Source organism: Primulina tabacum, chromosome 14 (genome assembly GCF_025594145.1).
Source record: "Primulina tabacum isolate GXHZ01 chromosome 14, ASM2559414v2, whole genome shotgun sequence".
Lineage (NCBI taxonomy): Eukaryota > Viridiplantae > Streptophyta > Magnoliopsida > Lamiales > Gesneriaceae > Primulina > Primulina tabacum.
In genome coordinates this window covers 3,159,007-3,173,413 of record NC_134563.1, presented here as the reverse complement: position 1 = coordinate 3,173,413, position 14,407 = coordinate 3,159,007, and the positions used below count along the sequence as shown (strand labels likewise).

The window sequence follows — 14,407 nt, the reverse complement described above, 5'->3', positions numbered from 1 at the left end:
AAATTACTCAAATGCTCACTTCCCATATATGATACATGCATGCTTTATTTTTCTGACGAAGACTTTTGTTAAAACCATGGAAAACCCACAACGGCGGAGGCACCAACACGCTGCCGTCTGCGGCGGAACATCCCCTCGGCTTGTCCGAAGCAAAAGCGGAGGTCCTGTGGCAACTTCTCTGGTCGAAGTGCAAACCTTTATTTCCAAATTTTCCAGAACCTCTAAAGGCGAAGAAAACTCCAACACCTCAACAGTGAAAATGAAGAAAAAGTCAGCGGAAACCGCCGGTGGGTTTGTAAGGTTTCTGCCACGGGCCAAAAGCAAGAGCGAAGCGCCACCGAGGAATACGAGATCAGCTTCCACTTCTCCTTCAGCATGGGCATTGTCCCCAGGCCGATCTTTGACTGGTTCTTCAATAGTTGCTGCGGCGTCGGCGGTGGTTGCGGTTCATCAAAAATCTCCGGCAACAGCAGGGGCTTTGGCTCTGTTCAAATCTCAGTCGGGTGCTCCAGCTGTGGCGAAGCCGAAATCTCCGGCGAACTCGGAGAAATCGATGAAGAAGGGATCGAAAAGCGGGGGCGTTGGAGGGTTGCTCAAGTACTTGAGACAGAAGAAAGTTTCGCCTGTATTGGAAGAAGAGTACCATCACTTCAGCGTGATGTACAACAGGTTGTTGCAGTGGAGGTTCGCCAATGCTCGAGCTGAGCCGTCCATGGCTGCTGTCAAGAAAACTTCTCAGGTACCCATTACTTCTTATCCTAATTAGATTCCAAGTTATTTCAATGATAATTATATGTTATCTACTATGACAAAATTCAAAATGTGATAAATTTTGAGGGAAAAATAGAAATAAAAACAGAAGAGATTAGTACATTAATGAAGTTTTTCATTTTCAAACTGGAGCATGTGAAATAAATCTTTCTAAAATATCTTATACATTTAAGTGTATCATTTACTAGGATGATCACGATGCGATTTTGGGGTTTAAAAAAAAAATCGAATTGTCATATACGATTGGTTAGTCTTATTAAAAATCATGTGGAATAAGATTTACTTTTTTAAACGATTTTGAGTAGTTTCGGTCGGTTTGCCGTTTTTTTTTAATGTTCAAGTATAATTATATATTCAAATTGATTCGAATATAATAATAACATAGTGTTTTAAAAAAAAATAAATAGCTCAAATCATATAGAAATAAAATTTTATAAAACAATAATCAAAATTCAAAATTAATTTAATAAATTCTAGAATGTTTGGACACAACAAGACACTATTAAAATGACATATGCCAAATTTAAAACGTTGTTATTTTCTTTGACGCTAGGTGTAGCTTCGTTACTCATGATTTCTCCCTTTTGAGACTAATTTGAAAAATATTTAAAAATAATATGATTTTTATTTTTTTTTGTAGGGAATGAATTTTGAACGAGAGTTAAGAAAAATTAAACGATGATGTCTTTAATTGAATATGTTGTTTTCATATTTAGCAAAAACTTGTGTGAGACGGTCTCACGGGTCGTATTTTGTGATACGGATCTCTTATTTTGTGAGACGGACCTCTTATTTTGTTCATCCATGAAAAAATATTACTTTTTATGCTAAGAGTATTACTTTTTATTGTGAATATCGGGGTAGAATTGACCCGTCTCACTGATAAAGATTCGTGAGACCGTTTCACTGATAAAGATTCGTGAGACTGTTTCACAAAAGACCTACTCCTTATATTTTTATCACTCTATGTCAAATACTATGACAATTGTTTTAGGTGAGATGGTTTGGCGCAATTTTTGGCCAAAAAAATATTAATAACTATATCGTATACGTTTATGATTATTATTTTTAATCATAATTTTTTATAAAAAAAATTGAAGAAAAAAGTGTGACGCAATTTGATTCTGACTATAAATTAAAGAATTTGATCACCCGTGTCATTTACCTTTTTTCTCGTGGACTTTTCGATGCTGAACAGAAAGAAATTCTTTGGTGTTTTGACATCCTTGGATGGAGTGGAGATCACATATTTGGATTGGGACCCATCCGAAAACTTGGGGTCTTACTTCTTAGTGGGAGAATTTGATCAATGAAATCAAACTTCACTTTAAAAATTATTCATATTTATTAAAAATAGACTTGGTTCCACATTATGTAATAAGTAATTTTTTTAGTCAAACGGATGCCATTCTTTTTTCTTAACTTGATGTTTAACAAGAGTTATCGACCCAAATGCCTGATGTTCTTCAACAATGATACTCAAAATATTGACCCCACTCAATTTTTTTCACCAGTCACTGTCTTATTGACTTACTTATAAGTTACTCGTGAGAAGGTTTCACAGATTTACATTCGTTAGACGGGTTGATCTGATCCATATTTACAATGAAAAATAATATTTTTAGCATAAAACTGTAATATTTTTTCATGGATCGGATCGGATCAGATTAGATATTCATTTCACAAAATTTAATAATAAACAATGTCATATGAGTTTTTGTGTCGACAAAAATACCTAATCCCAAAGGTGGAATCATTTCTAATTTCTAAATCTAAAAAGGTCGATACAAATATATTGTCCCAAAATGCGACAATGTATTTTTAAAAAAGAATGTCATTTGAATTTTTTTGCCCATCTCCGTCCCATCTAATCACGGGAGAGGCCGAGGAAAACTTCTCCCGGTGTAGCATTTTCCTCTCTCTGATTGTCTCAAACGATCTAATATATTATATCAAACAACTTTGAATTTAATAAAAGAAGAAAGTTTAGTATGATTGATTTGTGATTATGTTGCAGAAAAAGCTGTTTAGCGGCTACGCAAGAATTTCCATAATCCGTAACGTAATCGAGGAGAAGAGAAGCCAAATCCAAAAGCTGAAGCACGAGATCAAACTGAATCATATTCTGAACTCGGAGATGAGTTTGCTGAATGAATGGTCGAGATTAGAGGCCAAAAACGCAGAAGCAGTCGTTAGGGTTTCAAGAAAAATGTCAGCCGCATCCGTTTGCCTCCCTCTCCTCCATGATTCTAAAGTAAGTGAAATATGCTATATAAACTGGCTTTTTAATCGTAATCAATTTTGACAGTTATGTGGAAGAAGTAAGATTACTGAAAAAGACATTAACAAATCGAATCGAGCTGAATATCAAGAAATTTTTCTTGCTCGAATAAGGTATATTCGAGCTTGATTCGATTTTGCAGCTCAAAATTTTATATTTTTGGCTGAATTCGTTTCGAATCTAAACTTGAATTCGATTTCGAAATATTCTGGAGCTACTTGAAAAGCAAGGACTCGAAATATATTTATTAAATATATAATTATTATTAAATTAATGAAATTTTAAAGCTCTCGAACTATCAAATAAGATAATTTTGACTTGATATAAAGTTCGAGAATGTTTGAGTTTGACTCAAATTCGATAATTTCGAATACGAATCAAATATATTTCAAGCCGATTCGAAAGCTCGGGAACCAGCTCGATTATCTGATCTTATAAGTATGGTTTAAATATGGTTTTGATTATCTAATTAGTTAAAATTTTACTCTCACTGTAATAACTTGGTTTTTGTTTTTTTTTTTTTTTTTAAATATAGTTTTTATTTTTTTTGCTGGAATATTAACTTATTTACAGATGAATTGTAAATAATAAGAAATATAATATAAATATCAATTCCCATTAATTATTCTTTCGCTTTCTTTGAATCTAATCATTACCAGAATTTAAAATTAGCCTGGTCAATATATATATTTTTTATTTTTTTTACAGTGAAATAATTTTTGTAAATTTTATAGGAAGTTAATCACTTAAGGCCGCGTTTGGTTCGGATGATTAGCCGGGATAGATTATTTTATCCTACCTAGTCAGCTGTTTGGTACGCGTGATTATTTAACCAAGTCAATCCCTCCTATGAATGATTAGGTTATATTAGGTAGGTTAAAATAATAACTTCTCACACCCTATAATTATTTATCCAACTCTTAATACCTCCTATTTTTTCAATTTTACCCTTCTCTTATATTCAAACTCAACACCACTTCCTGCCACCGACCGTCGCCGCCGCCGCCGCCGCCGCCGCCGCCACGATCGCCGCCGGCCGAGCCCCGACTGACCGCCGGCGCCGGCGCCGAATATTTCCGGCCGGCCGTTTCTGGCCGCCGCCTCCCGCCTGCCGTTTCCGGCCGCCGTCCGCCGCCGCCACTGTTGCCGCCGCCGCCGCCGCGAAGGGGAAGGGCAATTTTGTCTTTTCATCAAAAAATTCAAAATTATCCTACATTTAAAAATCTTACCAAACATAATATTATTTTACACCATATATTACAATCCTACCACAATCATTTTCTTTATCACTTACATACTGATCATTAGTTTATCCTATCCTTCCAACCAAACGCAGCCTAAATAATACTCGCTTAGTCATTTTAATAACAAGTGTTAACTATCAAACTATTTTTAATTTCTCAACTAATAACAAATTAATTTATGTAATACTTCTTGTGCATATATGTATTTGGTCAAACATTTTAAGCTTTAGAGGAATTTTATTTAAAATTTAAAAAAATAAAATAATCATTATTTTTTAATTAAAAGTGTTCATTTATTGTTTTCAATAGGCAGATGCAATGTCTCTGTACGATGCAATGTCCAAAGCCGTGGGAGTGATGGATACCATAGAAGCAACTATTTCAGGCATGCATTTGCAGGTATAATTTAATTACAACAGTTACCTTCAAATTAGAATTAAAAAATGCTTCACAAATTAATTAATTAATTATATAAAATAGATTTTAGGCCATATATTTAAATTTTTGCCACTTGCATTGATTTTATGTGTCGCATAATCTAAAATTTGTCATATTAGAAGCTCTTATAAGTTATCGGTATAGAAGTTTAGCTAAACGATGCTATGTTTAAATAGCTTACAAGTTCTTATATCTATCTATTTTAGATTAGATATTTATAAGTGGGAAAATGATTTTTTTGTTACACTAATTTGTCGGATTTTGGGTTTTGGTTCATTAAATTTTTGGGTTTTATGCACTAACTTATAATTTTAGATTATTTTGGTCTAACTATTGGTGATTTTCTAACGTCCCGCTAGCATTTTTCTAAATGTTAGCATTTTCAATGTCACGTCGGTACTATGATGAAATAGATCTTAAAGCCGAAGAAAATCAAAATCAGTGCATCGAAACAAAACTTTGAGAACTGAATAGACCAAAACTCAAAATAAGAAAAGTTATGGATCAAAAAATTCATTTTCCCTCTTCTAAACTACAAGACCTCATTTCAAGAATAAGATGTAAAAATATGTGAATAAAATAAGATAATTAAATTTAAAGAAGTTGATATATTGGATATTATAAAATTATTTTATTTTCATAACCACGAAAAAAGAAATTATATACTTGAAAAATAAACAAATAAATATTTTTATAAATATTGCGGGATCTGAGTTGTGTATATTTGTGATGTAATAAAATTTACAAAAAACATTTTATTATTTTAAATATTAAAATATATAAAAACATAAATTAGATTTAACCTAATATTTTTTACACAACTTATTTTATATCTTACAGGCTCTTTTTTTAAAAAAAATTGCCGCATAATTCATAGCAATTAGCATATAAACTCTCAAATATGAACGATGATTTCCTAAAGGTGTTTAAAGAGTGACCTCTTTGGAAATTTTTTAATTTTTTAAAGTATCTAACGATTCTAACATCTCAGACATCACTTGACTCAAAGGACGAGATAATAAAATATTATAATATGGGGATAATAAATTTAAATTTATGGATAATACGATTATTTTTAACTCCAATTATTATAAAACACGATACAAAGTTGGATGAATCATGAACGTAGAGTCGTATTGTGGGGATCCGAACGCTAATTCATTCCTTAATCGTCTTTAGGAATAATTCAACCAATTATAATAAGCAGGGTCTAAATTTTTTTTTTAAAAATACAAAGCGGAAACGTAATGTAATTCAATTCAAATCATATGATACATAAACATACAAATCTTGTATTATCTACAAGAATTCAACTATGTTCAACTATATATCAGTGCTGAATCCTAAGTTGCTTCGAAGCCCGGATCTCCACGCTCTCTAGTCCAGCCTCTTTCTCTTCTTGACCCTGATCCTATCCCACCTGTTGCCATGCACACATACAAACAAGACAACAGCCAGATAACTCCGGTGAGAATTACATTCTCAGTATAAATCATGTATACATGCAATCATAAAAACAACATAAAAGCATATAACAGATATGTCTAACATGTATTCAAATCAGAATATAATCCATATCAATAATAAATACTATTCTAAACATGTACCATCATCAGGAACATAACTCATCATGTACCATATTCAGGACATAATCAACATGAATCAATATAACTGTCAATTAGACTCATGACGTCACATTTAAGACTAGACTCAATCCTAGTCTAGGGATCCCGGTTTCCAGAAGTTAGCATTCCCATATCGACCAACAGTAATAGAAAAGACTCCAGTTCTATCCACGTCGATAGGGTATCGATCATCAGTAATAGAAGAAATACCAATTCTATCCACATCGATATGGTATCGATCACCAGTAATAGAAGAAGCTCGTATTGTATCCATATCGGTATAGTATCGATCACCAGTAACAGAAAGAACTCCGATTCTATCCACATCGATATGATATCGACCATCAGTAATAGAAGAAGTTATGATTCTATCCACATCGATACGGTACCGATCACCAGTAATAGAAGAAGCTCCGATTCTATCCACATCGATATAATATCGATCATCAGTAATAGAAGAAGTTATAATTCTATCCACATCGATAGCCAAACATCCGGTGACAGACTTTGGCACTATCGCCAATACACTATCTTGTGACATCGTGCAATGTGCCCGTGGCGATCCCACCACTATCAGGCACTTCTGTCACAAGATTACTCGTCTAATACCTGCTGTCCATAAATCAAGAGAACAAGTACATCAATCAAATCAATACAATAAGGTAAAGTATGTGATTTAGGAAAACTCGAGCCAAACCTCACTCGAGTTGTGCAATCCCAACTCAACATTAATTTATACCTTTATCTTCTCGGTCCGACGAAGACGAAGTATCGAAGTCAACTCTGTCCATACCCAATTTGATAATGACAATCGAATAGATACAATATCAGTATATAACTCAGTTCAAAACCTGTTCTGATTAATACTCAAATCAAAACATAATCTGATCAATGCCAATCGACATATGATATCACAATACCATCTCAATCAATACCGAATCTGATCAATATCAATCAACTGATGTTTCGACGGCATAACAATACAGTCTCGATAACCCCGTCAATTCCAACACCACAGATATCATACCAGAACTCATAATTAATATTGGTAGAAATCATAATCTCAACGATGATATAAATCTGATATCGATTTTCAATCAAATTGACTCCAAAATTCATAATAATTCCATAATCAGTCCGTTTCTTAATCTGACTTCGATTCTATGATGTCTAACATGTCAAGAACATCATATACGACGTGTATTCAGTTCCAACAACATCATAATTTTAGAACATGTCTAAACGTAATAAAACTTACGTCTAGTTGTAGCCTGCGTTGATAGGAACACAGTACTGAAGTCGGATTCAAAATCAGACGGACGGTTCGCTCATAAATCAATTTTGAAAATCACGGACGGAGCCTTTTCCCTGAAGCTTCCTCGAATAACTGAATGTAAATATTTCGTCCATTTACATATATATATATATATATATATATATATATACACACACACACATGCATGAATCAAGAAACGTGGCGACTCCTTGAAGAAACACGTCTCGCGCATATGCGCGCCATCACTCGGCGCATATGCGCGAGACACCAATTCTCGGCGCGTGTGTCTCGGCATCTCTCGCGCATATGCGCGCCTCACCTCGGCGCATATGCGCGAGGTTCTCTGGACAAGGCATACTACAGCTCGCGCATATGCGCGCCATCACTCCGCGCATATGCGCGGGATCTTCTGCCCAACTCGCGCACAGCTCGCGCATCACGTCGCGCATGTGCGCGAGTGGCACCTCCCTCTCACCTAATTCGTGTCTTTTCTCGTCTTTCCCAGTCCACTCCGTTCCGTCTATAATCACTTCAATTAATCAAGAAATCATCCCAAATTAATCTCAGATTACGGTAAATATACCCAAATCATTTCCGATTATGGTAATCAAATTCTCGGGCCTTACACGTATATTTTACACTAAACGGTGTCTTAGCGTATCGTATTTTATGTTGATTTCATTGTATAGTACTTATATTTTGTTTGTTCAAGGCTGAGAAAGCGTGTTTTATACTACTGGAACTTGCGGTGGTGCTAAAACAACAGAAGCAATTACATGAGGAGTTAGGAAACACTATTAATGCCGTGGCTGCATCTCTAGAGGTAATTCAGAATAAACTTTTCTGGGAATTTAATTTATTTAAATTTTCCAAGTACTTTTGGTTTTGATCTTGCACTAAAAATTTGATCTTGCCAAGGTTTACTGGGAATTTGTAATGAATTACAGTTTGTAAAATGCTTGGATATTAGTGCTTTTATAGAACAAAATCAGATTATATACACGAAAATTATGTTGTTAAAAAATAATCACAACAATTGATTATTTAATATTTGACGTGCAGGTTCAAGAGAAGAGTTTGAGAGCTCACCGTATTCAACTAGCGAAGGAAGTGAAATAAATTATTTAATTAGAACCAAAAAAAAAATTTAATACACGTTAAATAGTACAAAGAAATAATCAAATTATATTGATTTAAAACTGGTTCATGTTTTTTTTTAGTGTTGCATACTGAGATCATTTATTGGAAATTCGTTATGATATTTTTTGATATCCCAACTATGGTGTAGGTTTGGACATGCTACATTTATTCGTTTGATTTGATTTTATTTGGTTAAGCGTGCTTCAGTGAGAGAAGTAATTTAGTGAATGACTTTTTGAGAAGCTATCGTACATCGTGATGTTAACGTTGATCCGTTTGATCTGATTGAACAAGTGAGCCATAAAAAAGTGACATCAGATCTTAACATGTAACTATGTCTCTACTATGAAAAAAGACGATAGTAGGGAATGATTGACACTGATACAAAGGGTACGAAACATCACTTACAATGAGGTTCATGGGACTAACGGCCCGACCCATCGGCTCCCAAGTAGGTACATTCTCTCATGTCTACATGTCGCTTTCTATGTGACGCTATGTTGGTACAAGGATAAAGAAATAAAAGTGCATTTCGGCTAACATTTATAACTTTTGAGTTTATGCTAATCATTTGATCTTACAAATTGGTCTCGAATCTCCGAATAAGCATATTAATAACTTTCTTGGAGATGAGTGACGTCTTGGGAGGCTCTCGTATGTCATGCTATTGACATTACTCTGTTTAATCTGGTTGGTCAAGTGAGTCGTAAAAATGTAACGTAAAATCTTATCGAGTAATTATGTTTTTGCTAGAGACATGACCGATAGTATAGAATGAATAAGACTGCTCTCGAGGATTGGAGACAACATCGACAGTTAGGTACACCCAAAAGTCTCTCTCAAATCAATGGCCTAACAACTCGATCAGTCGGCACTTATGTATCCGCACTTTCTCATGTCTGTATGTCGTTTAGCATAATGTTCTGCGATATTACATAAATAAAGTTGTAATCTGGCTAAAAACTATAGCTCAATCATAAGAGTATGATTCTAAATTAAGACAAATTTGAATTTTGAACAATTATTTATCCACAAAATAGATAAAAAAAAATTTGATTGGTTTTGCTCCAACGAGTTTTGGTCATTGGGTCTCACGGTGAAGGGCCCCACATTTAGAAAGACTATGGAGGAATGCTGAATTGAGCCAAAAAACTAAAAACAATTATTGAATTTGGACTGAATTAGACATATTTGTGTCCAAGCCCAACTAATTTAATTTTTTGGCTCGAAAAATTAGAATATGTTTATGAAAATAAATACTTGAAGACAAAAACTTGTGTGAGACGGTCTCACGGGTCGTATTTTGTGAGATAGATCTCTTGTTTGAGTCATCCATGAAAAATTATTACTTTTTATGCTAAGAGTTACTTTTTATTGTAAATATCAGTAAGATTGACTCATCTCACAGATAAAGATTCGTGAGACCGTTTCACAAAAGACATACTCATACTTGAAATGTTAGAAATAATATCTTTAATATAATATCAACAAAAAATTAAAATCACAAACAACTAACGATCTATGAAACACAATAATATAAATCAAATCTATCTAAAAAACGATTGAACGTATTCGAACTCAGTTTAACTCGATAATTTCGGTTATGAATCACCTAAAAATCTCACAAACTTACAAAATTCGTTTGCACGTCCAGATAAAAGGCAGGAGTTAAACATTTGGACCTCAATTCAATATTTTTTTATAACAAAAACTACAAAATCTTTAACGTAAAATATTTAATAAAGAATTGTATACACACAGTTTTACCCACATTGAATAGTTTTAGAATGAGGTTAAAATTAAGATTTGTGGGATGTCTTCTACCAAATTTTTTCCAAGACAAATGCAAGTACATCGTTTCAAATGACAAATTTTATATGTTCAGTTCATATTTCTCAAAAATACGCCAAATCTCTCCCTACAGAACCAATTAGCTTAGCCCACTCGGGTGCGCATGTAACGAACACATTAACAATTTCAATACCTTGAATCCTCGGATAACAAGGAAGATTTGATATTTGGATCCTCCACTCTAGCTGAAAAAACAGCACAAAGTGTTGTGTGTTTTTTAAACAAGATGACAAGTTGATCATCTAGTATCATATGACAATTGTTCAAATTTATCTGACACGTTTGATATATATCTAGTATAAAAAATGTGTTGTGTTTATAACATAACATATTATCCAAATCCGAATATTTGACTCTCAATTTTTAGTTTTTTTCAAAGTAGTCAATTTGTACATTTTTTCGAGTATGAGGAGAGATGCTACAATTGATTCTAGCTTGAAGCTTTGATGTCAGATGAGTGTATATTCTATATTGAAGAAAATTGTTATTTTTTTATATAAAAAAATTTGAAGTCGTAATTTTTTATATAAAAAAAATTGTTTGAAGAATAGTAGATTTCAAACTATCTCATGGATCTTCATATGAAATCATTATCGGAACAAAAGAGAAAAGATTGTATATAATAGCAGCAAACATAACAGCAACTAACGGCTAACAAAGCACATATGGATATCCTATTGGAGAACATAAAGCATGTCCAATAAAAACAGTAATACTTTCCTTCAGAAGGTTAGAAAAAGTTACAAGAGGGAACGGATTGGCGTATAACATAGGAGTACCGAAACATAACAAGAGGATCATCGGTACCGACGAAGGGATAATGATGTTTGGTTCCTCTTCCATGTAGCCCTTCTTGAAGGGCGAGCTTTGTGGTGAAGGTGGCCCTTTCCACGCAGACCCCTGAACTTCTTTCCGGCAGAGGTAAGTCCTCGGAGTTCTCTGTGTTTGTGAACTGGATTTGCAATCCAGTTAATCCTTGGGTCCTTTCGGATGGTGGTGTGGGCTGGATTGATCAAAATAACTTCAAAATACTTGCAAGTAGAGTCCTGCATTATACAAAGAGTTGGAACACTACTTATGAAGAATATTGGAAAGACCTATACATCTACAAGGCAAATACTGAAGATTACTGTTTAAAGAGGTGATTGTTATCACAAGCTTTCTACTTCAATATCAAATATGATAGCATGTTACGATGTCAAGCATGAGGTCAAATTTTTGAAAAAATTTAGTCACAACTTATATTCTTCAGTACATTTGCGAAGAAACTGAATAGGTGATTTAATCATTGAATTCCTCCCATGCCATTCAACTTTAGACATCTAATACAAGGTATCACTAGTGTACACATGTCAACATTAGTTATCACCATAGCAGAGAAAATAAATACTTTACCCAACAAAAAAAAATAGAAATGCTAAAGGAAGCATGTTAACACAAGGCAAACCTCATTGATCCAATAAGAATTCAAAACCCTCAGTCCACCCAGTTTTCTTCCAGCACGCTCTTCTGCAACAGAGCGCTTGCTACGCTGGAATTTCAGTTGTGTAACACCCTGGTTGGTGGGTTTTCCATACACAATTCCTTTCGAAACGGGCCTCTTCCTTCCACCACGTCTTACACGGACACGGTATATCACATAACCCTGATAGATAACATTCAAACACATAAAATCACTGAAAAAAACTGCAGGAGATAAGGATCACGAAGGCATCGAAAAAAAACTTAACAATATTTCAAGGAAGATACAGCCCTATCACACCCAAGAGCAGAAATATTCCATTAACCAACCGCCCATCATTAAAAAAATTAGTATACTTTAATTTAAGTAAATCAAATCAAATTGAGCATAGTGGCATCACACAACTAAGGCAATTAAGGAGGCCATTGAGTGCAAAATCGATTCTCCTAACAAGTCCCGTCAAATGAAATGTTCAATCAATAATAATCGCGACTAATTCCGGCATTCCGCAAGTAACATGAATATCAAACAAAAACCGAATATTACTCACTTACCCACGGTCACCAGCTACAAGAAATTCGAGCAATCTTATGGTTGATAAAATTTAAATGATGTCCCATAAAACAAATTCAAATAAAGTACAAGACGGAAAGAAAACTCATTTCAAGTTCATCTGATCTACAGGAAAAACCAGATATTATGAAAAAACCACGCATCCAACATAATCACCAGATACACCTTAAAAATAAGAAAATTCCCATCAAATCCTTACCTGCTTCGCCTTGTAGCCCAGCCGTCGAGCTTTATCCGGGCGCGTCGAGTGAGTGACACGAACAACAGATGGAAGCTGGCGGTACTCCCAGCAGCGCACCCTAAGCAAGAACCGCATAACATCGGATTGCTTTTTCTTCCATAACTCCGATACGTATGTATAAGCACCTGTGATGGGAATCACCAGATCAATCCAAATGAATCAAAAAAATAAGTAAAAATAATTCATTTCCACCAGGATAACATCATTTATGATTCTGAGCACATGTTATTGATCTATCAAATGAAATTAAAGCAGGAAATTAGGGATCGGAGAGGACAGGGGCGGGGAAACGCACCCATTGCTGCCGCTGCTGCTGCCGCTGCCGCGGGTAACTAGCAGCAATCCATGGAATTAGGGCTTTTGTCTTGAATTCTGAAGTCCAAGGTTCCCAGTTTTGGGCTTTGTTCTCTTGGGCTGGAACTAAAATGTTGGGCTAAATTTTTCTGAAATGGACCTTGTTTATTGGGCTTGTTTAGCTTTGACAATTGATCTCTTTTATTCATTGTCCGAACCAATCAATATTAACTATTTTTTTAAAAAAAATATAGTGTCCTGCTAATCAACACCTCTTATCTACATTTTTATTTACTATTTTATTTATAATATCATTTATATATTATCATAAATATATATTTTATGACAATAATCTTAATTAATTTATTAATAATAAATCTTAGTTTAGTTTTATAAATTAATAATACATTTCAATAATTAATATTTAATAATTATCTATATTTATAATTTATATATATATAAATTTAACATTAATTATTAAGTTAAAAAAATTGAAAAAAAAATGTAAAATGAAATACAAAATAGCCATTGGAGGAAAAAATATATTTTAAAAAAAGATCAAAACGGCTCTAAAAATCAGTAAACATGGGCCCGCACCCCACACGCTCGTGCAGATAGAGCGTGCGTGCGCTGCCACCCAAATGAAAGACATAAAAACATGAACAAAATCTTCTATTGCAATATCGCATAATATCCTGTTTGATAACCATATAACATATTGATCCTTAATTTTTGTTATTTGTTAAGTTAATATATAAATAATTGGTATTATTATATCGTATAAGAAAAAAATATAACAGAAATATAGTTAAAAAGAGCAAAAACAGTTACTTTATTTTAAAGTAGCGTTTGTTAGAGCTTCTATGAAATATTTTTTAGATTCTAACTGCATGAAAGTGTTTGTGAGTGTCAATTTCAGCTTCGAATTCTATAAATTATCCAAAAGTTAGAAGAAAGATTGTCATGCTTTTTTTTGCTTATGTTTTTTTTGGTTCAAGTTTACAAATTGACATTTACATCCTTAAAATATTATCGTATTACATTTTTTTTAAATAATATCTTGTGTAGGATAGAACGTTTGCTGTTTTATCAGAATTTATTGCTGGTGGTATTGGTGCAAATCAAATATTTTAACTCGTACAACAGCTCAAGCACCACGGTTTGATCACTCTTTCAGCAAAGACAATTATTACACTCAACAATCGTCCTCC

General features: G+C 33.8%; 2 protein-coding genes across 2 annotated transcripts; one reads left to right on the top strand and one right to left on the bottom strand.

Moving 5' to 3' along the window:
• Window positions 1–73: 73 nt before the first annotated feature.
• LOC142525174 (QWRF motif-containing protein 7) lies at window positions 74–8,914 on the top strand. Its single transcript, XM_075629353.1, has 5 exons — window positions 74–739; window positions 2,789–3,025; window positions 4,606–4,695; window positions 8,348–8,458; window positions 8,698–8,914. Exons 1-5 carry the CDS (start codon window positions 77–79, stop codon window positions 8,752–8,754), a joined length of 1,158 nt encoding a protein of 385 aa, XP_075485468.1. The 5' UTR covers window positions 74–76; the 3' UTR covers window positions 8,755–8,914.
• A 2,302-nt stretch (window positions 8,915–11,216) lies between these two features.
• LOC142525359 (large ribosomal subunit protein eL15-like) lies at window positions 11,217–13,342 on the bottom strand. Its single transcript, XM_075629635.1, has 4 exons — window positions 13,198–13,342; window positions 12,861–13,027; window positions 12,074–12,271; window positions 11,217–11,672 (listed from the first exon to the last, which is right to left on the bottom strand). Exons 1-4 carry the CDS (start codon window positions 13,199–13,201, stop codon window positions 11,424–11,426), a joined length of 618 nt encoding a protein of 205 aa, XP_075485750.1. The 5' UTR covers window positions 13,202–13,342; the 3' UTR covers window positions 11,217–11,423.
• Window positions 13,343–14,407: the final 1,065 nt, after the last annotated feature.